This window comes from Thalia democratica, chromosome 4 (genome assembly GCF_965202585.1).
Source record: "Thalia democratica chromosome 4, ktThaDemo2.hap1.1, whole genome shotgun sequence".
NCBI lineage: Eukaryota > Metazoa > Chordata > Thaliacea > Salpida > Salpidae > Thalia > Thalia democratica.
The window spans coordinates 5,327,892-5,354,406 of NC_139168.1; the positions used below are offsets into that span (position 1 = coordinate 5,327,892).

Consider the following 26,515-nt stretch of genomic DNA (forward strand, 5'->3'; position numbering starts at 1 on the left):
GATTAATTAAAAAACCCATTAAATAAAGGATCGCTCCAAACATGGGCGGCACAGATGACAAGCTCAACTTACTGGGAAAAGTTTTTGCAAACCGCCGGTAAGTTTCAACATTGTACAATAAAAACCCTAATTCAAAAAGTTATTTTGAAGCAAATATTAGGTGAAACTGTTATAAATTTAATGCTTTTTTAAAAATAAAACTAAAAGCAAACGTGAAAGTGGCTAAAATTAAATTATAATTTGCTTGTTTTCACAGGTTGTTTTACAGTTAAAAAGTTTGTAGTTGGCTAAAATCTTCAATGGGCTACCAAATTTGTTGGTAGGTTCGCAATTTGATTACCCCTGAACCAGTTCAAATTTGATCAGAAAGGTAATCATTTTTCATTAAAGGTATCAAAAAAAAAAAAAAATTATTTAAGTTTAAAGTTAGGGTATATGTTAATAAAAAGTTATTTAATAAACTTAAATTTGTACATACAATTTTAAAAATTATTAATTTGTTTCTAGATATAAGTATATTGCTTATTTTTATTTTTAGTATACTAAACAATAATTTTAATCGCATAAACAACTCCTAAAGTTGTTTTTTTATGAGAGAAAAATTTTTTTAGTTTGATTTGGGAGTTTTAATAAAAAAAACACTTTTTGCTATATATCTTATGTGTATAAGATAAATTGAATATGAAAACCAATTTTTTTAAGATAACATAATATTAAGTTTTCTTTTCATTTTTAATTTTTCGATTCTCATAAAAGATAAAAAGTTTAACATAATATGTATTTCTAATATTTTAAATATTTAATTTTATGCTTTTAATACTATTAAACAAAACCTAAAACCAAAACACAAACATTTTTTAATCAAAATTTGATAATAACAAAATTTTAATGAGCTAGAAAAAATTTTGTAAACTTTTATTTTAGTTTAAAGCCGAAAGCTCCACATTGTTGATGAATGAAAGGTAATATGATACACAAGAACAAATGGTAACTATTTCCGAAGAAAGGTTTGCTAATTTTTATTATTAGTCAACAACTGAAATAAGTTATGTATATATAATCAATAATAAATAATATAATAGCTATCGTAAAAGTTTTGATAATTTTTTAATTTCTATGTTTTAAAGATAGTTTTTAGATGACCCATGTAAACATTAATAATGAACAAAACTTATAATTGTTATGGAAAATGTTTGCAATAGAAAATAAGTGTGTAAAAACTTGTTAGTAGAAATATAAACCGTACTTATATTTTCTAAAGACCTTATTTAATTAAATTTTGAAACGCGGTTTTATATGGTCTAAGAAACTACATAAAATAAAATAAACAGTTGTGTTTCCTGACAAATTTTAATTACTTTTAAAAAGTTTTTAATGCAGATTCTGTTGTAATTTAAAAAACAACCGAGATCATTTTACTATCTGTGTTGCCAAATTAATTCGAACATTTGGGCTTAAAATATTTTTTATCAAATTTACAATTGTAAGTAAAATCATTTTCATGAATTAGCATAATTAAGTGTAAATGATTATGTTTAAACTTTAAAATACATTGTTTCAATTTGAAAAAGTTAAAAACAAAAAAAAAAACGTAAGAAAATTTAAAATGAGTTTTGACGACTCCGATAAATAAAAATATACTTACTATTAATTTCTATGTTAAGTTTATAAATTATAATGTTTACTGACTATCTTTAGATCTCTTCAATAACATGATCATATTTAAAGTTATTAAACTTAATATTGTAAACACTAATTTTATTTAGCCGTTTTGAAACTAAGCTAATTTTTTTTTTAAATCTTTATATTTTTACAAAGCTTTATTGCGTAACTTATTCACTGCGATTTAAGATATACTAGCAAAATTATTTAACAAATAATTTGTGGCTTTAAGTAACAAAATAATTGACACTAATTTGTTGCTTAATGATAATTTGTTAATTTGAACTGAATAGAACGTTGTATGCAAACAATTTATACTAATTAAGCAACATAATTTTATTTTATTGTACGTTGCATAACTTGTTCTAACTAGTTCATTATAAATTTGTAGTGTTGTCATCAAGTTTAATAGTTTTAGTTTATGTTTGATAAGTTTCAGTTTATTAATATTGGAATTAATTTTTGTTGAAGTGTATTTAAGTTTATTTAGATAATATTGTATTTTGAATTGTAAATTTAGTCTTTAAATACTTAGTACAGGATTGTTATTAAGGTAAGTCAGGCTAGTTTCCAATTTTTTGAAAATCAAAAGTATAATAATGATGGCAAGTTATTTTTAACTTAAATCAATTTGTCTATACATAAATTTTTTTTAATCCATAATTACACCTTGATTTTTATAAAGTAATAAAATTTATTTACATCAAAGTTTTAAACTTTAAAATTATTTAACTATATATTTTTCATAACTTTTTCAAGTTCAGCCTGGCTAGAGATTTTTTAGTTTTCGTAAAAAGCGAGAAAAAAAGTTTTTCAAAGAGAAATATTTTAAAATGATAATATTTGAGTTTAAATGTCCTGTGTTTGTTTTTTTTTTTTATATACTAAAAACCATAAAAACTATTATAAATGACTTTAAAACTCAACATACCTTAAGAATAGGTATAGATTTTTAAAATTTTTGTCAAAAACAGTATAAGCCTTTAAAATTTATCTTTACAAGCAAAATAATAAACAAAAAAATTTTGCAAGTGTTTGTGAAAAGTGTTCCTTTACTAAAAAGTATCAGCTTAAAACTTTTTGCAACTGCAAATTAGAGTTGGTATTTTTGTATTAAGCTGACATTAAGCTGTGTTCCATGTATTTCACTGGACAACTGCAATTTCGCGAAAACCTTTATATTTCCTGGTGTATAAATCAAAAATTCAAAAAGTTAAAATACATTTATGGTTTTTACTTTTATTTTAAAGCTAGACTAATATTAAATTGGTAGACAACTGTCTATTATGACTTATACTTTTTAGAAAAAAAAGAAAAAAGTTTTAGCTTTTAAAAAAGTGTTAAAACCCCTAAAACATTTTAGTTTTCATACCAGGTTTTCACAAATGATGTATTTACTTTTCCTTTCTGTAAAGTGAAAAGGTAATTGAATAGTAAATTGGGTCTTATCTAATAAAATTAGGAGATGATTTTTTTTAGTTTTTGCTAGATAGGAGATTATGAAAATTAGTTTGGAAACCCTTTTTATATTGATTATTTATAAAACTACTTCTGCAATTAGTTTTTAAAGTTTTTAAAGAAAAAAATATCGATTTTGATATTAAAACGTTCACAAAATTCTATGAGTTATAATACGTTTTGCTTTATTAATGTATTTTATGACAAAGAAAGTTTAATAAAAGCAACTAATAAATAGTAATCTACTATCAGAAATAAGTGTAAAAAAATGTGAATACTATTAAAAGAAGTAAATTGCTAACTATCAATAATTTGTGAAAAGCATAGAAGTATGTAAGTACAAAAAGTTATGTGCACAACAGCTAAATGAAAAAGTATATATTGTACAAAATAAATACTGGTGATATTGCTAAATTTGAGTATTTTAATTGTATTAAGTTTAGATTGGAAAAAATCTGCAAACAACATTACGTCAGGGTTTCCCAAGCTTTTTTTTATAATACCCCTTTTAAAGAAAAAATAAGTTATGGCCCTCTTTGAAAAATTCTCAAAAAGCTACCCTTAAACACACTTATTACCTTTCTTTTACTCTTTATCAGAATCTACAAATATCTAGTATGAATTTTAAGTAATGGCCTTGTGGCTTCTTATTGCCCCCTAAGCTTTTAAGGTTTTCCAATAACATCTATTATAAGTTTTAAAACTACCCTGAAAAATATCTAAAGTTAAACAAATTGTAATGCTTGTACAAGATGTAATGATTAAGAAAGTTTTTGTGAAATGATTTTTTATAAAGGTAACTTATGTTCTATGAAAATCATTAGAGTATAAGCTTTTAAGCTAAGGTAAGAAATACTTGCCACTTGTTTTAGTATTCTATAATAACTACCTATTAAAAATTACACCATTTAAACAAGTAATCTGAAATGTAAGTTAACAATTCAATGATAAAAAACTTTGCTTTTATAAAAAACATAAAAACTTATTAATTGTTTTAAATTTATTGTTAACATGGACTTTTCTTTATTTTTTTAATAGCACACAGAGTGTGTTGAAAAAATTAAAAACATTTTTATAAGTTAATATAAAAGCAAAAAACACTAAAAGTTTAAAAAAATATTTCTTGTTTATTTTTGAAAACTATGTGCTTTAAATTTTGTTATGAGTAGAAGACTTTAAAACAATTTAAAATATTTAAAAAATACATTAATAAATAGTCAAAACTTTTATTAAGCATTAGCTAAAATAAAACTTCATTATGTTATATAAATTTTAATAGCTAGGTTCTTTTGATTTCAGGGAAAACTATTTACTATAGTTTTTACAAAAAAAAACACTTTCAAATAGTAACCTTTATGTTTAAATAAAACTAAGACTTGTGTACAGTTTAAATATGAAACATTTTATCCTATTTCATCATTTTTGAAATATTTAAAATTTAAGTGTTGTATAAAACTGATACATTAGAATCATGTTTTATAGTTCTGAAGTATCTGAGCTATAGTTAAATATTAAGTAAACCCAATGACAAATGTTTAAAGGAGTTAGAATTGCTCTTTTTAATAAAGTTTTTCTGTTTTTACTGAACATTTTAATTAAACTTATGTTATTTAAATTACAACGAGTAACATGTATAAATGTAAAAATTAGGAAAATATATAAGTCATAAATAAAAATCTGAACAGACCCTTAAATGTTAAAGTTAATCATAATGTAGTTAAAATATAAACTTACTTTAAAACCTAATATAAGAAAAAATTTAGTACTTATTTTACATAAAAAATTAATATATATCTTTTATCTAGATCACTTACATTTATATTCAATTAAATGTGATAGCGTTAATACAAAAAAAACTATTTTTTCAACCATGTTTTCAATCGGTTGCCACACACTCAGAATAAAATTTAGAAAAACTCTGTTTAAAAGAATAATTTATATAGATACTGAAAAGTAATATTTTTTTAGCACTTTTTAGATCTTAAAAAGCTTAGGATGACTCGAGACAGTTTAAGGACACTTCAGATAGTTTTGGTCACTCAGGGCAGTTATTTTAACTCAAAGAAGGGCAAACCTTACCAGATGAAATTTTGCAAGTAGCCTTAAATTTATAGGAATAAACATAATGAAATAAAAATTAATTTTGTTCATTAGAAACTGATAAATAAAGTTCTTACCAAAAGTATTAAAAGAAAAACTACATACCTTTAAACTTAATATTTTGAACTTTTAAAATCTTTTTAATTTGGGTTTGCATGTTGGTTAATTGATGTATGCTACATCGTTAGTTTAAAAAAGTGGCCAATTAAATTGTGTTTTCTAAAATAACTTGTTAATTTACTTATGTGTAGTATATTAGAAATAGTGTATATGAAACTTAATGTATTTTTGAAATATTTGTACAAAATCTCATACTTTTTACTATACTTAGTTTAATTGGTGATTTTTTTTGATAAAGTTTATTAATCTTTGGCAAGTTTTTGAAAAAATAATATAGTTCTTCTTTAAAAATGTTTACGGTAAATTATATTCTTAAAATTGTATTTACTTATAACATATAGAAAAATGTTACTGACCATAAAAAAAACTTTAAATTTGTGAACTTTATTTAAAATTTCGTTTTTAATTAAAAGAGTAGTAATAACTATATTCTCTTTAACTACAAATGTTGAGCTCACTAGAGTTCTACTATATGTTTTACTCAAAATGATAGAATATCATAGAATAACTTTTTCTTTGTAAAAAACATTTTGAATATAAGAAAAAAGAAAATTTATTTGAATTAATTTAATAATAATTATACATTTTTGGTCAATTTAAAAATTGCTATTCACTAAATCTATTTTTAAACAAAAAAGTTTAATTTATTATTAGAATTTTCATAATGTTTAAACTATATATAAGATCATAAATTAGTAGATTTTAAAAGTATAATACTGTTATTTACTTCCACTGAAAATATAAAAGACATTGTTTATTTAAATAACTCTTCAATTTTTTACAATTCAAATTCTTCTAAAAAATAATGAGGCCATACCTAAAAAAAGTATTTTTAACAAAAAATGCTACGAAGTAGTCCTAAAAGTAAAAACTGCGATGGTTAAATTTTTTTGAGTTATATTATTAACTAAAAATGTGTCATTAAAAATAGCTGTACTTAATAAGTAATGAGTAATTTTTCATACCTAAAGAAAATTAAATAATAAAATACAACTAAAAAGCAAAAATCTAATTATAATTTTAATAACTCTAGTTTTTTAACACCTTACAATGGATAATTAAATATTGGGTAGAATTATCATAACTTAATTTTAAATTATCAAGATATCTAAACATAGTAAAAATTATTTAATGAAAAATCTTTGAAAATAACAGTTAAACCTAGTTATAAAATCTTAAGCAAAATTCAACTTGCTTGTTAACAGTATAGTTTTAATTAACACATATTATAATATTATAAAAGGTTGCAAAAAACATGGAAACCTAAAAAAAAAAGGAATTCGAGAAATTTAAAAACAAACATGAAAAATCCTGGAATTTTTAAATATTTTTGCACCTAAATTAATGATATTTTTGTTGATATCATCCTTTTCTTAGTAAAACACTTTGTAAGTGGCATTCCAGTATTTTTTCAATTATTTTATATTGTTTTTGACACTTTTGTACCTTAATTTTAACTTTATACAAAAAAAAAAAGACAAAAATTAATTTTAAAAACCTGAAAGAAATTCAAAACATCTGAGAATATTAAAATAAAATCATTTTGCAACCCTGTACTGTACTAACCTAAAAATTTAAAATTATTAACGACTTTAAAGTTTATTTCAAAGAATTTTAGCTTATCTTTGAACAGTAAATTTATATCCTACACAAGTCAAATTTTTTTTTTATGAATATATAATTTTGGTTTCATAATTAGTTAAAGCTTTTTTTATTTAAGTTTTGTAAACATGAAAATTTGTACTTGTATTTATAATTAAAAGTAAAAGAAGTACTAAAATGTTATACAAAAACCTACTATCAAATAAAAAAAGAATTATTTGGTCGTAAGAAAATTCATTAATAACTAAAAATGTATTATGTAATTCATTAATAACTTATTTTAATATCAATTGTTTTTACTTTTTATGGTAAGTTTAACAATAACTTTCGCTTCTTATTTTACAATTAATCACAAAAGTTTTAAATTTTAAAGAAAAATGTTAAACTCAATATATTGTAAATTTATCATAACTATGAAATTCTTTAATATAGTTTATGTATGGTGTACAATACTATAAATTGGAAAGTAATATAAGTTAAATATTTTTTAACTAGTCAATATCTTTTCTCAAAACCCTTTTAACTCTGAAAAAAATAAAATTTTAACTTGCTATTCATACCTTTTATCAAACTTTAATCTCAACTAAAGTACTACTAATTGAAGAATTATAAATAGTATTAAAACAGTATGATTTTTTCTAGTACATTGTACAAAATTTTGTTAAATACATTTTGTAACAAATTTGTTATGAGATAATGTTACATTTTCCAATAATATACTTAAAAAAAAAGTTGCTTGGGTTATGTATATAAATTTATTACAAAAAAAATTGTTAAAATTTTTGCTTTGGATATTTGAAAACTTTCAATATTTATTTATTGAAAAATATATTGTATCTATATGGAGAATTGTAAGACTCCCTCTTTATTAGTTATGAGTTAATCATTCTAAGAGTTTTTGAATTTTAGATAAAACATTTCTTCTTATCAAACTTATACTACCTTGAGCACCAACTTATTAACTAAGATTTATTGATGACATTAAACCAACTTATAACTTTGTTGTGTGATACTTATTCATGAAATTCAATAATTTTTTACCTAATAATATTTTAAATGTGTAAAAAGTATTTATCTTATGTTATATTGCAATGCTATATTTATTTTGTACCTGATTAGTTTGTGAATTTAAAAAGATAAGTAAATTAATTTTTAAAGGAAAACTTTTATAAAGACTCCAAATATACATAGAGTCCAAAATAGTAATACATTTCAAATCATTAACAATTTAAAAATTGTATGGTTTTATAACTATCTAAACTTAAAAATTGATTATAATGATGTGCGGTTCTTATATATTTGTCATTTAATTTTGTATAACAAAGTTTAAAAGTATCACAATTATTATTGTAACAAAACTCCTAAACTTTTCAAAGTAAGAGTGAGAAAGTTATTATAAAACGGTAATTTTTATGTTATTAGGTAGTCTCTGTAATAAATACTGTTGTGTTAACTATTTTACTTTTGTAAACTTTAATATGTAGTTTTTAAATATAAATGATAAAACACAGTGTTTTTCTAAAAATAAGGTTTCTAGCTGTCAAATTATACTAGAATTCATTTGACTAAATTTCAATCATCTCATATTTCTTGGATATTTATGAAAGTGCAATATCATTTATTTGACTTATTTTTTGAGTAAACTACAAAAACTTTAACTAAACTTTTTTTTGATACAGAAACATAAAAGACTGAGTGTACAACTGAGGTTTTATAACAAACAATCAGGATCTGAGGTATGCAAAAATTCTTAAAGGTTAGAAACCACAATTTAAATTACAATTTTTAATAATTTAAAATAATAAATAAAATTTTAAAAAGTTATTTGCTATATCAGAAGCTGGAAGACATTCAGTTGTCGCAGGCCATAGTTTTAGAAACCTTTTTACTTTTTATTAAAAGCACAAGAATTTTTAGTACAAGTTTAAACATTTCTGATATATTTACACGCTTGTGGGCCTTGGTTTATTGACATCTATCTTAGATAGTTAGAACCTTAAGGGTTTATTTTATTAAAAAATCCCATTTTACTACTACCAATAATTCCATAGTTTTTGATGATGAAGTCTAGCTTATTTTCGACTTTTTAATAAACTGACTACATTAAAAATATTTTGATAGAAACCAGATAAAATCAGAACGGTAATACCAACAAAGTACAAACATTAAAAAAAATTATACTTGAAATTTTTTTTATTAACTACATAAACTTTTTTTTTTTGATATCAAACTGTTGAAAATAATACAAGAATAGTAGTGACGTGTGAATTTTAAGTTAGTAGCGCAGTACTTCAGCTTAAAGACTTACTGTAAACAAAGTCAAATAAATTCCTCAAAAAAATTATTTAACTCTTCTAGACTCTTTTTATTATAAATTTGAAAAACTCAGATGTCAAATCAAAATACGTTTTAGTTTTATACAGAAAAAAAAAGTCGTAAAATTTTGCAAAACTGTTTTATATCCTTTTGTTTTATATTTTTCGAAAATTATAATAGTGTTATGCTGTGTTTTTGTTTAGCTTCTCAATTATGACAACAAAAAATTAGTATTTTTTGAGTACAAATACTACCAAATTGCTACTAACTTGATAAATTTTTTAAGTTTTATTATATTCAGTCTAAAATATCAATAGGCAAAAAATGAAAGAAGTAATATAAAACATTAACTTTACACGCTCATTAAAGTCTTAAAACGAAGTATTTTTGAAAACTTTGTGATATTTGAGTTCAAAAAAAAAAACATTTAAGACCAATATTTGAGTGATTTTTATCAAATTAAGTGTTAAAGTTACTATGCAATATTTACCAAACTTGATTACTGACCAAAATGGTATTTTTAGTAATTCTCTAACCAAAGGACAATTTTTAAACTAATTGCTGAAAGCCAAAAAAAATATCTTATATTCAATTGTTGTTTTTGGTGAAATTTTAAATAGTATCTCGTTAGTAAAAAATCACTACATCTCTTTATGGTTTAGGTTTATTTTTTATATTGTTTATAAAAAAAACTCACTAGTTTTTACAGCAGTAAATTATAAATTTCTTTTGTTTTTTTAGGTCTACAAAATAATACTACTTTTATAATTTTGGTAAATATTTCTAATGCTAATGAGTCCAATTCGGATTTGTATTTTAGGATTATGACTTTCTCAACTTTAGTAATGATTAGTATTGTGATTTATGTACAGTTAACAAATGTTTTCCTGAAAACGAGTAACCTGGGATTTAAAACTTTTTACTTATTAACTAACTAGAGGATTTCTATTTAGAGAACTGATAGGTCTATACACATTGTAGTCAACTGCTAGCCCTTACAGTTATAAGTCATAATTGCTAACTCTCAAGACTATTATATAAGGATATTGCAGAGGCAATTATAAGAACTGATATATGCTTCAGAAGAAAGTAAAAATTTGCTTAATTAATTATTTTAAATATCAATCGTAAAAAGTTTATTTGTGGATATGAAAATTTTCACAAAGTACTAACGTCTTTTTTGTATAAATTTTCATTAAGATTATAACATGTTTCACTACTGTTTATTTTATATAGCTAAAATTTGAAATTTACTAAATTTAGTATGAGTTTTGCACTAGAGTGTTATATTTACATAAAATCTAATAAATAGTTACACAGTTACACTAAGGGAAAAACCAAACTTTGTACTCTAACTGTAGCTACAGTAGTACTGTTACAATTACGGGCTAAAACTTTGTTTTGTTTTTGGTTGAATTTATTATAAGTAAACCTCTTTACATGTTAAGGTAAGGGTAGTTAAGTGTAAGATTTAAGTTGAACCTAAAAAACCAATTGTATTTTATTTAGAAGTATAATCTTAACTTTAAAACATTTAAATCTTTAGTTTGTATACTTCTAAATATTTGTTTTTGAAGTTATTTTTATAATAGAAATTTTTTAGTTTAAAAACGTTTAAATTCTATCATAAAGCCTAACTTTATTATGTATTGATTATTATACATTTAAAAAAATATGAGTACATAGAAAAGTAAATTTACACTCAGATGGAGTTTAGTATAAAATTAAAACATTAACTTTAAAGTTCAAACTTTGTAAAACTTATAAAATAAACTAAAAATCGAAAATAGTTTAAAAAAAAAAAATTGGCTTTACATAGTTTTACATGGAATAATAATTTTTTCTTTACTATTAGCAACACTCAATTAAGATAATAATTCTTAAAAAGTAATAAATGGATAAAAAGTATGGGAGACTTTGAATTGTTAATCGAATATGTAGCACTGTTAGAGGCAAAATAGTTATCAACTTATTAAGCATGCAGTTCTTTCTTACAAAATTGTAAAAGTTAAGGTAACGGTAAGGGCTAGAATATGCGATTTGGTAAGGGTAAAAAAGATAAAAAAGACAAATAAAATTATGTGAACTAACACACTTAAGCGTTTCGTTAATAAACTGCATGTACAATGTACATGAAGCAGCTAAAAGTTCGGCTAACACTTACAAGCCTAATAAACTAAAAAGAGTCTTCTTTAAAGCTTTTATTGATAAAAATTTAATCAATGACAATCAAAAACAGAAGAAGACGCCAACAAGGAGCAAAGTCAAAATAGGTGTCAGGGAGCAAAAACCTTCGAGTCAAGCGTCACAAGAGGAAAGTAACAATAAGAAGTTCGTACAAAAGATGGTTGAGAAAGTACTTAATCGCAACGAAGCAACCACAATGATCCGCAACTCGGCAAGCTACGAAAAGTCGATTGATGGTTCTAAGTTGCCGGAAAACGAGTTAGTTTCTTGTTTTATTGTAAATTATGCCTTGAAATTTCGTTTGAATTAGTTTTTGTTGTCACTATGAAGTAGTTCGTGTACTAAGAGTGACTATTAAAAAAATTCAATTTTATACATTAAAGCTAAGTATTGATTTAGTTTACAACTTATTTCTGTTTTATTTACCACTGTTGGTATATGTTGACTGTTTCTTAATCAAATATTGTTATTTTTCTCAGTCTTCTGATGTTTTGTCTGTTTATTGTTTTATTACTCTTCGGCTTTAAATTTGTTGTAACATAAGGTAGGATTAAATAGTAGCCATCTAAAAACACTTTATGACAATTAAACGAGAAGTATCAAAACTTATTTCTTTCAATTTTTATATCTAGAAAATTTGAAACTTTGAAACTTTATTTTATTAAAAATTTAACGACACGCCACTTATATGCACATGGCACATGGTTACAATAAACAAACCTTCATTTTGTCTTCGTTACATAAACTTTTGCAGTCATAACACTTTTAAAAATCACTATAGAAGATGTCGGTACTTTTTTCAAAACTTAAAATATTTATATAAAACAACTATTATCATCATTTAACCTTTAAACATATATAAGAAATATTTTTTGTTTAAAGTGCAGTTTTGGGCTATTTTTAAGACTCATCAATAGTGGATTCATCAGCGTATCTTTGGTTCGCTAAACTGTAAATTTTGTTTTTGTCGTGTTTTATATATTACAGTTAATGTTGGAATAGGTGTTGATATTTTGGTTTTTTTCGGTTATAACAATTTTGTAATAAGATGGCGCGGATTAATGAGTTTTTTTAGTAATCAGCTGTTTAGTTAGTTCCAATGTATTGACTTAATATGCAAGCCAAATAATTTCCCATTTTGTTTTAAATTGCTATTTGTTAAAGTTGTATTTTTTTATTTTTCTTGCATTTAAAAAACATTTAAGTACTATGTACAACTTTTTCTGTCTTATTATGGTCATTAAACTCTTTTTTAAACAGTTAAAAAGTGTAGATACTCTAAACCGAGCTTCACTTATAAACTTTCCTTTATGTAGTAATCATGTTAACTCATCTTAGTTTAGGTATATATTAGTTGCGTAGTTAATCTGTTTGACATAAAATAAATAAAAACACAAAAACAGTACCACTACATGTAGTTCTTATTAAAACATAAACTCCTTGTTATTCCATATATACGTTAGAAATTTTAGCAGCTATACAACTACATAGACTCAAGCTATGTTTCAATTTTAAAATGCAAGTGATGAGTATGTTTCAACTTATTTTGAAGTATTAATGACATGAAACATCTTTTTAGTTACATATTTATGAAGAAAACTTTTTTACTCATGTTTGTTTTAAACATAAATTTTATAAAACTATTTGTAATTTGTTTCGAACTTGTTTATACTAAAACTAATATTTAATACTTTCACTACAAGTTTATTTCTTTTAAATATTAAATTACATTTTTTTAAAAGCTATTATAAAAATTTAACTGTTCAGTTATCAACTGTTTAAAAATGATTTTTTTTACGATAAGTTTGATTCTATACTTAATTAATTTTTGAAATATTTAAAATGTTGTGTGTCAGTTTTTACATTAAAAAGATTCTTAAAAGTAAAACATGAAATTTGGTTTAGAGGTTTGCAACATACGACCCAAATAATGTAAATTTTATTTTAGCCTAAAAAATTTTTTTGAAGATCAAATCATCTTAAATTTTAACAGTAATTTTAAAAGATGCTTAGTGTTTTTAATGCAATTATTCTTAATCACTTGATTCACTAATATTTTTTTCAATAAGTTTTGCCAACCGACTAACTCTCTTGTAGCCGACTTTACCAAATCCACTAGTGAGGGATCAAGCAGCTCGTAACATTTGTGACTAGTAATTCAAACATAATGTTATAACTATTTAAGTAGAAATTGTCTTCCTTTTTTGTAAACTGCCTTTGTATTCATTCTTTTTTTTTGATGCATAATTTTGTACACTAATTTTGTTAATTGTGTTTATATCAGAAGTTTATTAGTACTAAAAACATTATTTAGTTTGTTGCATAAAGCCTAACTTAATTATACACTTAATAATAGGTTTAAAAATAAGTAAATAAGTTTACACCAAAATGACACTTTGTATAAAATTTAAATATTTTACTTGAAAAGTAGCTTTCATCTTTAAAATGAGTAGAGTTGTTGTATGTGTTTATTTATTCATTCAGCTGTATATCAAGGTGTTTAGAACAGCATGTAGTATTTCTTACATCAACTCATTTCAAAATTACTAAGTTAAATAACCATCGGTCATATCAAACTAATATGAACATACTGTTTTAAGGTATTTGTTAAGAAAATTTCAAATCTAAATTGTCGAAAACAGATCCAGCAAGAGCAATAACAGTGAGGATAATGAACCTGAGAGTTACGACAACGTAAAAGAAAATAGAACAAGCTCGAGGAGCAATGATGCTAATACGGTGATAAAACAAGAATGCATGATGCAAGAAGATAGCGCAAGAATTCTTTGTAAGCCATTGGAACAACAGGATAAATCTGAGTGCAACGGAGAAAGCTCGACGAGCAACGATATTAAAGTCTCACCTTCACTAAAGGATGATGAGTTAGTTTGTTAAAGTAAAATAATTCTTATTCAGCTATTTTAAATTCATGCTAATGAGAATTTTAGATAGTCTATTACAACTAAAACTACATTAAATTAGAGTAAAAGAGAAATTATGATAAAGTCTCATCAACTCATAGTAACACGTCATAAGACAATTACGAGATAGTTTTAAGGATAAAATGTTAATCTGAACTCATGCTGACTACAAATTTGAACAACCTATAGTTAGAACAAAGTTAAAGTGTTTTGAAAACTATTGATATAAAAAATGGTCTACTAATAAATCGTATAAACGTTTTAGAAAGTAAAACTTATATTGATTAAATATCAAAATCTCGGAAATATTTCTATAGTAGTAAATACAAAATAACAATAGTACTATATAAAAAAAAATGTTATTCGCTATCGTTTGAAAAATTTTACCTTTTGATTTTTGTTCATTTATTTGCATAAAATACATATGTTGTTTTAATTAGATACTTTTGGTTGTTACTCACATCACTTTGTAAACATTACCGTGCTTTGGTAGCTGTTTATCTTAATAGTATTAAATAGCCCTATGCTCTCTAAAATTCTAATAGTAACTAGTTTTGGTTATTATTTAGTCAACACTCGTGTATATTCGTAAATGAAACATAAAGTTATTTACTTATAAATTTACTAATTGAAATTATAAGTTTGAAATCAATCTTTTTTTGTTTCAAAAACGATGAAAAGTGTAAATGGCTTTCACCAATATTAGATGTACTTCGACTGTATTCAAATTCTAGCTTTATTGAGTATTTTTTTTAATATATTTTTTTAGTTTGAAACAGCTGTAAAACTTTTGTCAAAGTCTAAATTAACAAACATTTAGTACAAAAATAAATAAAAATAAATTTTTACCAATTAAAAATAAAAAATAAACTACTAATAAGGCAACATTCAGTTTAATAACTACCTAAAAACTTTTAACATGCAGAAAAATGCATAAAAATAAATAACAAAGCACCTTTTATAATGTCGTCGATCGTGTAAACATTACAAAAAATTTAAGTAACTGCAACTTTTAAAAGGTTATTTATACAAAAAGTATTCACAAAAAAAGAAACGATAAAAATATACAAGCTAATATTCCTTCGTATAACCCATTCTCATTGTAATGATAAAATGTTAACAAAACTAGTACTAATAAAAGTTTTTATAAGTATAAACGAAAAGTTTTTGTATATATGTTTTGCAAATATTTATTTTAGATCTATAAGAAAACCTCTGAATTTTTATAAACAATTAAGACAAAATGGATTATTTAAATACATTAATAGTTGATCCTTTATCAGGACCAAGCTGATTATTCAAATTTGGCTGGAATTTTTTAATTAATAGAGCTTCTGAAGATAATAATTCATTATACGAAGTGCACGTTTTAATAACTGAATTTTAACTTATCTATTTTTTATGATAAAAATTTGTTACAATGCAAACTGAGCTTTTTTCTAGTTACGTCTATTGTTAGTCCACTCCTGTACTGTAAACTGTAACATAACTGTCGTTATATAATATAAAGTTAAGTTTACATGTTTAAGCTTCTTCATTACAAACTTTACTTTTCTTTCTTTTATTTTTAATTTTTCTTAGATGCTACTCTTTGTTCTGAGAAATTGTGTAGCTTGTATGGACTTTGGTTTAAGAAACATATTGTTTTGTTTTCATATTCACTTCATAATTATAAACCTTCAGTTTACAATCTAAGCTGTTTTTTTGCGACGTCTACTTCATCTGTCGAACGCTGTAATATATAAATTTATCTATTTAAAGATGTGTTTTACAAAATGGCCACAGATATTTAGGGGCCATGAGCAGTAAAGGAACCACAATGGGGCCATGAGGTCATAAATTAAAATAGATATACTGGGGTTGTTGATGAAAACTGATCTAGTTAAAGGGGGCCATAGCTTTTTTTATTTCTTTAAAGGGGCAATATGTAAAAAAAAGCTTGGGAAACCCTGATTTAAAGTGTTTTACTTTTAGCACGACATTATTTGATGGCTATAAACAACTCAAATTTTAAGCTTTTATGTTAAAATAATGTTTTACTAGTTTAAATGAAATCAAACGAGATCCTCAGTTAAATAATAAATTTAATTTAAATTAAATCTACACAAATGAAAAGTACATAGGCTATTGAACAAGGCTAATGTGTTGTCCCTTAGTTTTTAATTTTAAACAAGAAACAACCTCTCAGTTTATGCGACTTTAATTTATTGCATAATAGAATTAGCTAGCTATTTATATTGTTACATTTAGATATTATCTCGAGTTTTATGAACAATGTCATACTCAATGAGTTGATGTCAAAACAGAACAATGTCTCGAGTTTTATGTGTAGCTTTTAATTGTATTTTTACTTTAGCCTACTTTTGTTTTTAGTTTCTCATATTTACTTGGTTAAAATGTAGTGTTCTTATGCATAAGATAAAAACTCAACTTTTTGTTATCAGACAGTGAAAAATGTTTATTACAAAAAAAAAACATGTTTTAAACCTTAATATCTGTTTTTGCTCTGTTTTGTAATAAATAAATTCTATATATTCTTCTTATTTAGCACTTGCTTATTCTGGTAAGATTTATTTTATACGGAGTATGAAGCGTTCTGTTAACACAAATGTCTGGACTGTTTACAATGTTACATTATTATTTGTGCTTTACAAATTGTTTGAACTGGTTTTTTTAGTTTGATTGATAAAGGCAGAAAATTACGTACATAAGTTTACATTTAAACTTAAGAAAGCTACTCCACGAAGTATAACAATCTGAAATATATTGTGTTTATTCCTTTACTCTCTATAACAACATAAAATCACAAAAGAATTTTAGCATTATATTTATGCTGTTTTCAAAATGTTTTTTTATCTACACATATACATTTAAAAATTTAAACTGAGTAAACTTGTTTTATCTAAAAAAACTTTCTAAATATTTATAATTGTATAACAGTTTCATCGAAATGGAAACGTTGATGGCTGAAATGGATCAAATTGCAAAGAACATGAATAAAGAGTTTAAGGAGCAAACCAATGGAAATCAAAAAGATGCTTTAAATACAACCACTGATCAAAAAGCAATGAAATACGAGATTCAGGTAAGAATTTATTTATTTTATTACGTATATAATTTATATATAATTTATAAAACAAACAATTAATACTAGTAATTTATAACATAACTATTTAGTTATAGGTCTATAATTAATATTAATTTGAAATTATTTTTATCTACGTGTTTCTTAGTAAATTAAATAAATCAATAAACTATACATTAAATTAATAATTTTTATTTTACTTAACTATCACTGTTGAGGTATACAAATACAAAATAAAACATAAAAAAGGACAGAAAAAAAAAACAAATTTAACTTCTGTTTTACTTCATCAAGGTCTAGTTTAATTTTACTAAAACTTTTCTTTTAATTATAAGTATTTGTATTATTTTGAAGCATTTTGTTTAAATAACATCTAAATCAGCGGTAATTAACTTTTTTTATCTTGTTTTAGTTCTTTTTGGAAGGTTATTACCAAATTTCCCCTAATATATAATATAGCGTTTTATTATGAAAGAAAAAAAAAGATTATTTAACTTAAATCTTATTAAATCCAAAAAAATAATAAGATTTACAGAGTTAACTTAATTTAAAAGCATATATGCAGTTTAAAAACAACTATAAGTTAAAAAGACAAGGTGTACATACTAACTTACATTACTTTTGGTAAAAAAAATTAACTCCCTAAAACTAGAGAATTTACTCCCAGGGGTAAGTTACCCCAGATTGAGATACGCTAATTTAGAAAAATATTATATCAAGATGTTTATAATTTCTTATGGAACTACTAGCTGCAGTAGTGCTAATACTTTTTTTGAGGTTTTACTAAACAAAAGTACAGCTTTTTATATGTTTAGGTTAATTATGTGTAAGATTTTTGATTTTTAATTTTGGGTTTTATAGGTTAGGGATTAAAGTTAAAAGTTTAGTACTATACTGCAGTAATATCATTGATACTACTTGTATAAAGTATATTGAATATGAATACTTGAGTATTAAAAAAATAGTTTAAGACATATTTTCAGCACCAAGCCCTAATTGAAATATGTTTTTCGTTTTTTTCAAAACACATTAGAAATCTTAGCAGTATAACTTACGTATTTTTGATTTTGAACTTTAAGTAATAATTGTATATCTTATTTTTATGATGTACAGAAACACAAGATAAACAAATATTTTACTTACAACTTTAGCAAAGCACTTTTAGCTTTTTATATCAAACTGTATGTTTAGTAAATATAAATTTATGTTACTTTACATTACTTTATTAACGATTAATTTAATACTTTTCATTTTATTTGCTACCTGCTGACAATATCACTTAATTGTGAAAATTTATATTACACTAAAAGATTTTTTATCGTTTAATTTAGATCTAATGTATATTATCTAAAAATGCTGGGTATTTGAAAAAAAAAATTATTAAAAGGTTATACAAAGAACGGTTTACTTTCCTTATAACATAACCATTCGCATTTTATCTTTTTTTAAAAATGTAAATAAGTTTATACTAAGTAAGCTCATGTTATAAAAAAATCTTTCATTAAATCAATATGTAAGTTATAGTTTAGTGCAAGTAAGATTTAAACATTAGATAGTATGATAAGTTTTACTTAAGTATTTCATTTGTTACAAATTAATCTGGGACTTCTTGTAACTTATAAGCTAGCTTTTAAACATATTTTGAGTATCAAAAAAAGTTTTTAGTAATAGGAGTATCGAAATATGCTTTTAAGTTGTATTTTGTAACCCTACAGTGTTTTGTAATTAAAAACTTTGTTGCAACTTAAATTGTGAAGAGAAAGTTTTTATAGTACAATTTTTTAAAATAACTTCTCCTGCTAGGATTTTTTTAACAAGTCTGGCCCGCAAAAGACTTTTCAAAACATATTTTCACTTTGACTAGAACACCTGACCTCCCTTGTTGAAGACGAGTAGCATGTAAATCTAGCGATTGGAAAGTTTATAGACGTTAAGTAGTCTGCGCATAGGTTTAAGAAACTAAATGTGTAGATTAAAATTTCGTTTATTTTTATCATAGGTCAATTTTTGATGTCTTTAAAAACATTTAAAAATAAATTCTATTTTTACTTTCATTTCTTATTTCTTAACTACAAAGGATATTTAAATGTTTTTTTTTATAAATTTTATTACTAGTATTCTCAGATGTTTCTGAAACACATTTCAGAAAAATATATTTTTTACTATGTTGTCTTTAGTCTTACAAATAAAGTTGTATTAATTTAAGTTGAAGATGTACCATACAAATATTTTAAACCATAGACTTATTTTATTTTAAAAAATTGAAAAAAGTAAATTTTCAATCTCTTTTTTACTTAGTTTTACTCAATGTACCTTAAAAAATACCTACAGAGTTTATGTTTATAAAATGTTATTTAATAGTTTCAAAATATTTTTTTTTCTTATAATAACATTTCTTAGAATCTAATTAGTATTTACAATCTATAAAAACACAAAAAGATGCTAAAATATTAATTGCATTTTTTTTTTAGTAAATTTGAGTTAACCTGTTTCAATTTTAATTGTTTTTTTTATTATAAATTAAATATATAAAAATATATAAAAGAAATAGGTGCATTTAAATATAAAAAGTCTTTTTTGAAGTTTGTACTTACAAAAACTTAATTAAAGAATTATGGAAAACAGAAAACGATGCCAACAAGGAGCAAAATCAAGATGGGGATTTGGAAACACAAAATGATGAGTCAAGCGAAACAGCAGGAACAAAATAAAGATAACAATTTAGGAAAACAAGCTGTGGAGAAAACAAAAGTTATCAGTAAGTCTGACTGCAATGAAGGAACGTCGGCAAGCAACTCCACAGGTGACAGCTCAACTGCTGGTATTACGTCACTGGAAAATGAGTTAGTTTGTTGTAAAAATTTGTAACATTTCTAGTTTATCTTTAAAATTATAGTTTTTGTTGCTTTTCTGTTGTAATTTATAAGTTTATAAGATACAGTTGAAAAATCTAAATTTGATGACTTTTCTAACCTTACTAAATAAACCTTCGTCGTAAATTCTTTTTAAAAAACTTATTTTGTGTTATAAGGATGTTTATACATCAAATAGTAAGTTGAAACTTTTAATGACTCTTTAGGCTGATTCGTAACCATCGCAAAAACTGTTGGTGTTTTCAGGCATCTCATTTAATAATTTACTGAAAATTGTTGCTTTGTCGACTGACGTTTTAGTTGTTTATACACGAATTTTGTTTTATCCTTTCTTTTTTTTGCAAATTTCTCACTACCTCTTTATATGTTAACTGCTAAACTTTTGTTGTTGACGAAATAGTGAGTCAACCAGACAATAGCAGTTAATAATTTTCTTGTCACCTAAGTAAAAAAAAATTACTGGGATTAAATTAGAGATCATAATTTTTAACTATGCACATTTAATCTGTTGTTTTATATTCACTTTAGCTGGCGAAGATTTTAGTTGTTGTTGAACGCTATGCGCTTATTAATGTTAGGTTGTTAGGCTTAACAAGAGTTGCCTTAATAGAATTTGCTTGCATTGCTTACGAGTAATATTAAATTTTCAATGCTAAGTATTAAATATGTACTATCAGTGGCGATTAATGGTTATTTTTAGGTGCATGACTTTTTAAGTTCTGACATTTCAAACTCCAGCAATTCAAGCTCTAATAGTTTTCACTTATTATAGTTTACTTCTTTGAAAAAAAATACTTTTGAATTTTTAATTTTGTAATCTTATTGTTTTGCATACGTGTATTTATAGTTTAAAATACTTTAAAATATAGTTAAAAAAAATTTTAAGAAATATTTGAACATTGCTAGTTTTAGCAATTGTCTTATTATGAAAGTGTTTAAGTGTTTTAATTTACTCCTTTTTAAATACTTTTTTAAAGTATTTTGTTATCAATTAGAGATACATGAGATTGTTTTTTAATTAAACCACTTTTTGAAATGTTGCAGTTTAATAAATTTTTCAACAAATTAGATATATAAAGTTTAAATTATCCTAATTTAAACAGTCATGTATGCATTTTTGTTAAGAAGTTTAGTTACTAAAAAATTCTTTAATGTAAAAACTTAGCTTTAGATTTTTCAAGACTGTTTTCTAAGTACAACAGCTACACAAGTTATTTTTACAAAAACATATTTGTACCTACTTTATTATCATCCAAAAAGACGTTCACTTCTACTTAACGTCTTATTTTTAATAACTTTGAAAATAATCATTGCTCAGTCATTACTGAGACACAGCCACTTATATTTTTTGAATAAGAACAGTAAAAAAAGTATTTTCAACTATATTAGATAAACAAAGATACTCATAAATATTCAAAAGCACTGAGTAAACTACGAGCATATAATATTAACATAAGATTGATAATATTTTAAAATTTATTTCAGTCTATAAGTGTTTATTATTATTCATTTCAAGTAAAATTCATGTTACTTTCTAAATTTTTCATACTTATTTCGAATAACAGCGCAATCACGGTGCAAACTTTAAAGCCTGAAGCTAAAGGCATTCCATCTAACTCAAAATGTGGGTTGGAAAAGAGAAACCATGAAAAAGTAATTGCGAAACTCAGCCATGAACTGGCAAAAGAAAACTCTCAGTATAAGACACAGGTAAATGATAAAAGTTTATTTTTTCTCTTAACTTTGTGTAGATTCTTATTTCGCGATACACGAACATTAAAATACGGAAATTAAAAAAAATCAAAATTTGTTTAAATTTAAGTTGACGTAAATCGTTTCTTTTGATCAACACTTTTAAAATTTTATTCTTATATAATTTTAATTTTATTGATTAGACGTACAAAATTTTTTTTGGAAAAGTTTTAATATAAATCTGAGATGTAACTAATACTAGTTTCAAATTATAATAATATTTTTAAATATTTTAAAAGTTCTCTCACAATAATTATTTAGACTGTGATAGTTAAATGAACAAGTAATTAAACAAGCAAGAGCTTTTTTTTTTAAATTATATAAATTTTGTAAGTTTAATTTTTAAACTGAAAGAGAAATAACTTGAGAGAAGTAGTCATAGGCTTTTGTAATGTGCAATGCTATTAAATACTGTTAATTTAGATAACAATAAATTTAAGTTTTTTCGAATGGTCTCTATAATACATAACTATTAATATATAAGAAATAACGTAGCATCCTAATAAAATTAATTAAAACTGTATGAACTTTTTCTTTTATTAAAGCATTTTTTTACATATGACGAAAACAAGTTTTAAAACTTACTAAAATAAAGTTTTGTGTAGAAATTTTAATTTCATCTTTTTATATGTTTTTATATTTTTTAAACTTAAAAATCTTTTTAATTAGACCCAGATTAGCATTTATAAGTTTAGAGCTATTGCCCTTTTATATTTTTAAGCATTTTGAATTTTCGGAATTTGAGTCGTCAAAACCTGATTTTTCATGTAATCGTCTTTGTAATTGTACAAAATATATATTGTAATTTTAGTGTACTTAGAAATCAAAACTTTAAAAAATTTTCCAATTTTTTATAGGTTGAAAAGTTGAAGAACAAGAACATAAACCTTCATACCACGATAGAAACACTCAGATCAAACAACGCAGAGCTGGATAGCCTCTCAAATTTCTACATGCACGAGTTTCGCAGGAGTGGCACCGAGTTGAACTACATCAAGATAAAGTTAATCGAGAAGGAAAACGAGATTGAAAGGATGCTAAGGGATTACAGCATAGTGAACAAGAAGGCACAAACCATAGGCAAAAACTTGAAGGCCCACATTGTGAAAGTGGAGGCCGAACTGAAAGAAAAGAAAGAACTACTGAGTAGATAGTTAGTTTATAAAATTATTATGTCTTAAATATAACTAAAAAATTGATTTATTTGTTGATGCTTTTATTCTTATACAAGATTTGTAATACTTGGATTCAAAATAAAAAGATTAAATATTGTTTATGCAGTACTACTTCCTTGAGTTGTTGTACATTAGGTTGTTTAAATTTTATTTAATTGTATATAATTAATATTTTGATCTAATATCTACTTATATTTTAAAATTTTAATATGTAAAAATAAACTTGTTTACAGTTTTTCAAATTAAAAATTTTTAATCTCCATTTTTTATAAACAATAATTTCTCCACAAAATTTTCAGCGAAAAGATGTATGGGAGTTTGAGCGAAGATAAAAACCAACAAAATGGGGTTCGTTTAATTTTGTTGTATATTGTAATTAGTGATGTACCGGACCCGGCCGGATATTGCAATTTTTGTCTGATATCCGAATCCGGCCGGATCTTGATATGAAAAAAAATCCGAATCCGGTTCCGGCCGGATCCTAATTTGAAAAAAAAAGTCCGGATACAGCCCGACCCGAATTTGTGGGTCCGGTACATCACTAATTGTAATGTATTTGACAATTTCAAGACCAGCTTATTGCTTTTTTATCTAAAAATGCATGTAAATATAAATGATTGTTTTAGAAATGTTATTTTTACGTTTTTGTACTGATTTATTATCAAAAATTTTAAAGTATGATTTCGATACGTAAAGCTTGTAAAGGTTTATTTTAAAAAACAGTAAACATTGCAAAAAGCTTATTTTTTTACGTTTCTGAGTATTAAATTTAATTAAATAATAATTTTGTTAAGAAGTGTTTCATCTTTCTTTTACCATAGTTAAAGAATAACTACTATTTTAAAACAAGCCATCTAGTTATTTAATTTAAATTGTTGTGCAAACGGTCTTAGAAATGCATTAGTGAACAAAACATAACCAAGCATTACTTTCATAAGTAAGTTCTAACGATTGGTTTACTAACATTTAACAAGCTTTTTTGTATAAAAGTAAAGTGTTTGTACAACAATTTATGCAAAAGAAATGTTGTTAATATTAATAAAATAACAAAAAATAAAGTTTTTCTAAATTATTTTATGTAGCTTAAACTAATTTAACCTGTAGGACAAACTAAAAAGAACCGTGACCACGTTTCCACAGGAAATTAGTGGAAATTGCAATCAAAGTACGCGTTAGTTTTTTTTTTGTTAGTCTAATGAGATGTATTTAGTTATTTAAACTAATTCTTTATGTTTACAGTGGCTGATAGGAACTCAAAGTTATCAATTAATTCTGAAAAGAAAAGTAATGATAATGAAGATGAAGAAATAAAATCTGATTACAAGGCTGCAAGTGCCAATATCAGCGGTTGGTATACTAATTATTTTATCAAAATTTTAAATATCTAAATTTTTATTATTTATCACTTCTCAAAGTTAACTGTAATACTTTTATTATAAAATACTCTAATAGAAAACAAGATTTCTCAAGAACACCCACCAAGTAGTACAGAAGCATCAACTTCCCGTGGCCTGAAGACCTGCGCTTCCGAAAGTTTCATTCCGGTTAGTATAGTATCGGAAGATCTTGATATTGACCATATGGTTGAAAAGGTCAATTCACAAAAGCGAGCGTTTGAAGGTTTGTTTTTGAAAACATTTAGCATTATGGTAACTACTCAATTTTGATTAGCTGTACAGTTAAGATGTTGTTATGTGTTTTCATTATGTGAGCTAATTTTTTAAAATTTTATGTATGTTTTCAGTTGTGTGTTATTATTTGTAGGCAATCTGTAGCGTAACATTAACAATAGAAAACATTTTTTTGTTGAAATTTTATTTTTTTCACAGAACTATCAGCTCGACCAGAACCAGCCACGGGGTATTCCAGCTCTAGCCAATCTGGCACCAAAGCTGCCATACCATCAGAAAGCAAGAGGAAATCACTGGTTTGTACTTTTACTTTTTTTTTGTTTTCATACAATAAAGTGAGAAGTATACTAGTTTCCATGTACATTTTTAACTGCTCGTTAAAAAATGTGTCAGCTGAAGTTTACTTTTGATAGTTTGATACATATCGAAATCGGTTAGCAAAAAAGTTATTGTAAAAAAATATATAAAAACTTGTAATTGTAGTCAATTCTTTGATGTTTAATTCCTGTATAAAAAAAGTTCATTTACCCTTATCTTTTTGCATCGCGTAAATCTATGTATAAAGTTTGTTAAAACTTTAATGCAATAAAAATTTTTGTGACTTTATTTTTTGTGTTTCTGTTACGCAAAGAAGAGATTGTAAAGCATTTAGCTATAACAACTATAAAACGAATAAAAAAAAATACTAAATATAATTGTCTTTATAAAGTAGCATCAGCGAAATATGATTGAAGCTTTGTTTCTTTGATACAATTAGTTGATAATAAGTTCAGTAGTAATTTTTTTAAAGTACATAACAATTTGAACAAAAAATTTTTATAAATAATTATATGATTTACTAAATAGAAATAACTTTACTTATACACAAAACATTTTAAAAAAATTTAGTTTAAATCTTAAAAAAATTTTGTCAACCGTTAACGTTATAATCATCGTACTAAAGTTTATGTGAGATTTTAATTTTCTAACAAATCAAAAAAATAAACTACTTCAAAAAATTGTACATGTTTAATTTGAATATTTTTTATTAACAGATCGTGAGACTAGGTGCTATGATTAAAAAGAAAAGCAAGGAATAAAAACAAGTTCTATTTGAAACAATAACTCTTTAACTTATTTATTTTTTGCTCACATTTGCATATTTATTTTTTCGGACAAAATGTTATTCAAATATTATTTAACCATTTTAAACTATTTATGCATGCTTTTATTTTTTTATATTGTTGTTTAACCAAGCTTGTTATTATTTAATCACCAGGTTTTTAATATTCGATTTATTATTCTAATGATTAATAATAAACAATTCAAAATAAATTACTTGTAGAAAATTTAAATTGTAACCACCAAAATTTAAAAATAATTTAATGTATGTTAAAAAGTAAGTTAGCTATTTATAATGCACATATTGTTTTTCTTTAATTTAAAATTGTTAAAATATGAACAAAAAATGACTAACTGTTATTTTATATAAGTTTAAGCAAACAAATATATCAAGTTTTCAAAAAAAGTAGTTTGATTAAAATATATATTTATAATTACTAATTTTTTTTTTTTAATTTTTCAAAAAAAGATGTGTAGATAAATTCTAATTGCACGTTTTAAGTTAAGTGGTTTATTTAATACAAAATATCAA

At 24.0% G+C, this 26,515-nt stretch overlaps 1 protein-coding gene across 1 annotated transcript; it reads left to right on the forward strand.

Moving 5' to 3' along the window:
• Window positions 1-26,035, forward strand: LOC145834884 (uncharacterized). The gene is made up of 16 exons (XM_082942408.1): window positions 1-97; window positions 257-370; window positions 925-1,007; window positions 8,622-8,698; window positions 11,498-11,703; window positions 14,088-14,327; window positions 17,307-17,451; window positions 20,077-20,294; window positions 21,890-22,034; window positions 22,934-23,229; window positions 23,551-23,599; window positions 24,356-24,422; window positions 24,491-24,598; window positions 24,704-24,871; window positions 25,081-25,178; window positions 25,917-26,035. The coding sequence occupies exons 4-16, from the start codon at window positions 8,681-8,683 to the stop codon at window positions 25,959-25,961; spliced, it is 1,803 nt and encodes a 600-aa protein (XP_082798534.1). The 5' UTR covers window positions 1-97; window positions 257-370; window positions 925-1,007; window positions 8,622-8,680; the 3' UTR covers window positions 25,962-26,035.
• The last annotated feature ends 480 nt before the right edge of the window (window positions 26,036-26,515 follow it).

Excerpts from the sequence above, each read along its gene's own strand:
- LOC145834884 (XM_082942408.1), top strand. Across the intron at positions 17,452-20,076 it reads CAATGAAATACGAGATTCAG|AAAACGATGCCAACAAGGAG; the intron begins GTAAGAATTTAT and ends TATGGAAAACAG. Across the intron at positions 24,599-24,703 it reads TGCAAGTGCCAATATCAGCG|AAAACAAGATTTCTCAAGAA; the intron begins GTTGGTATACTA and ends ATACTCTAATAG.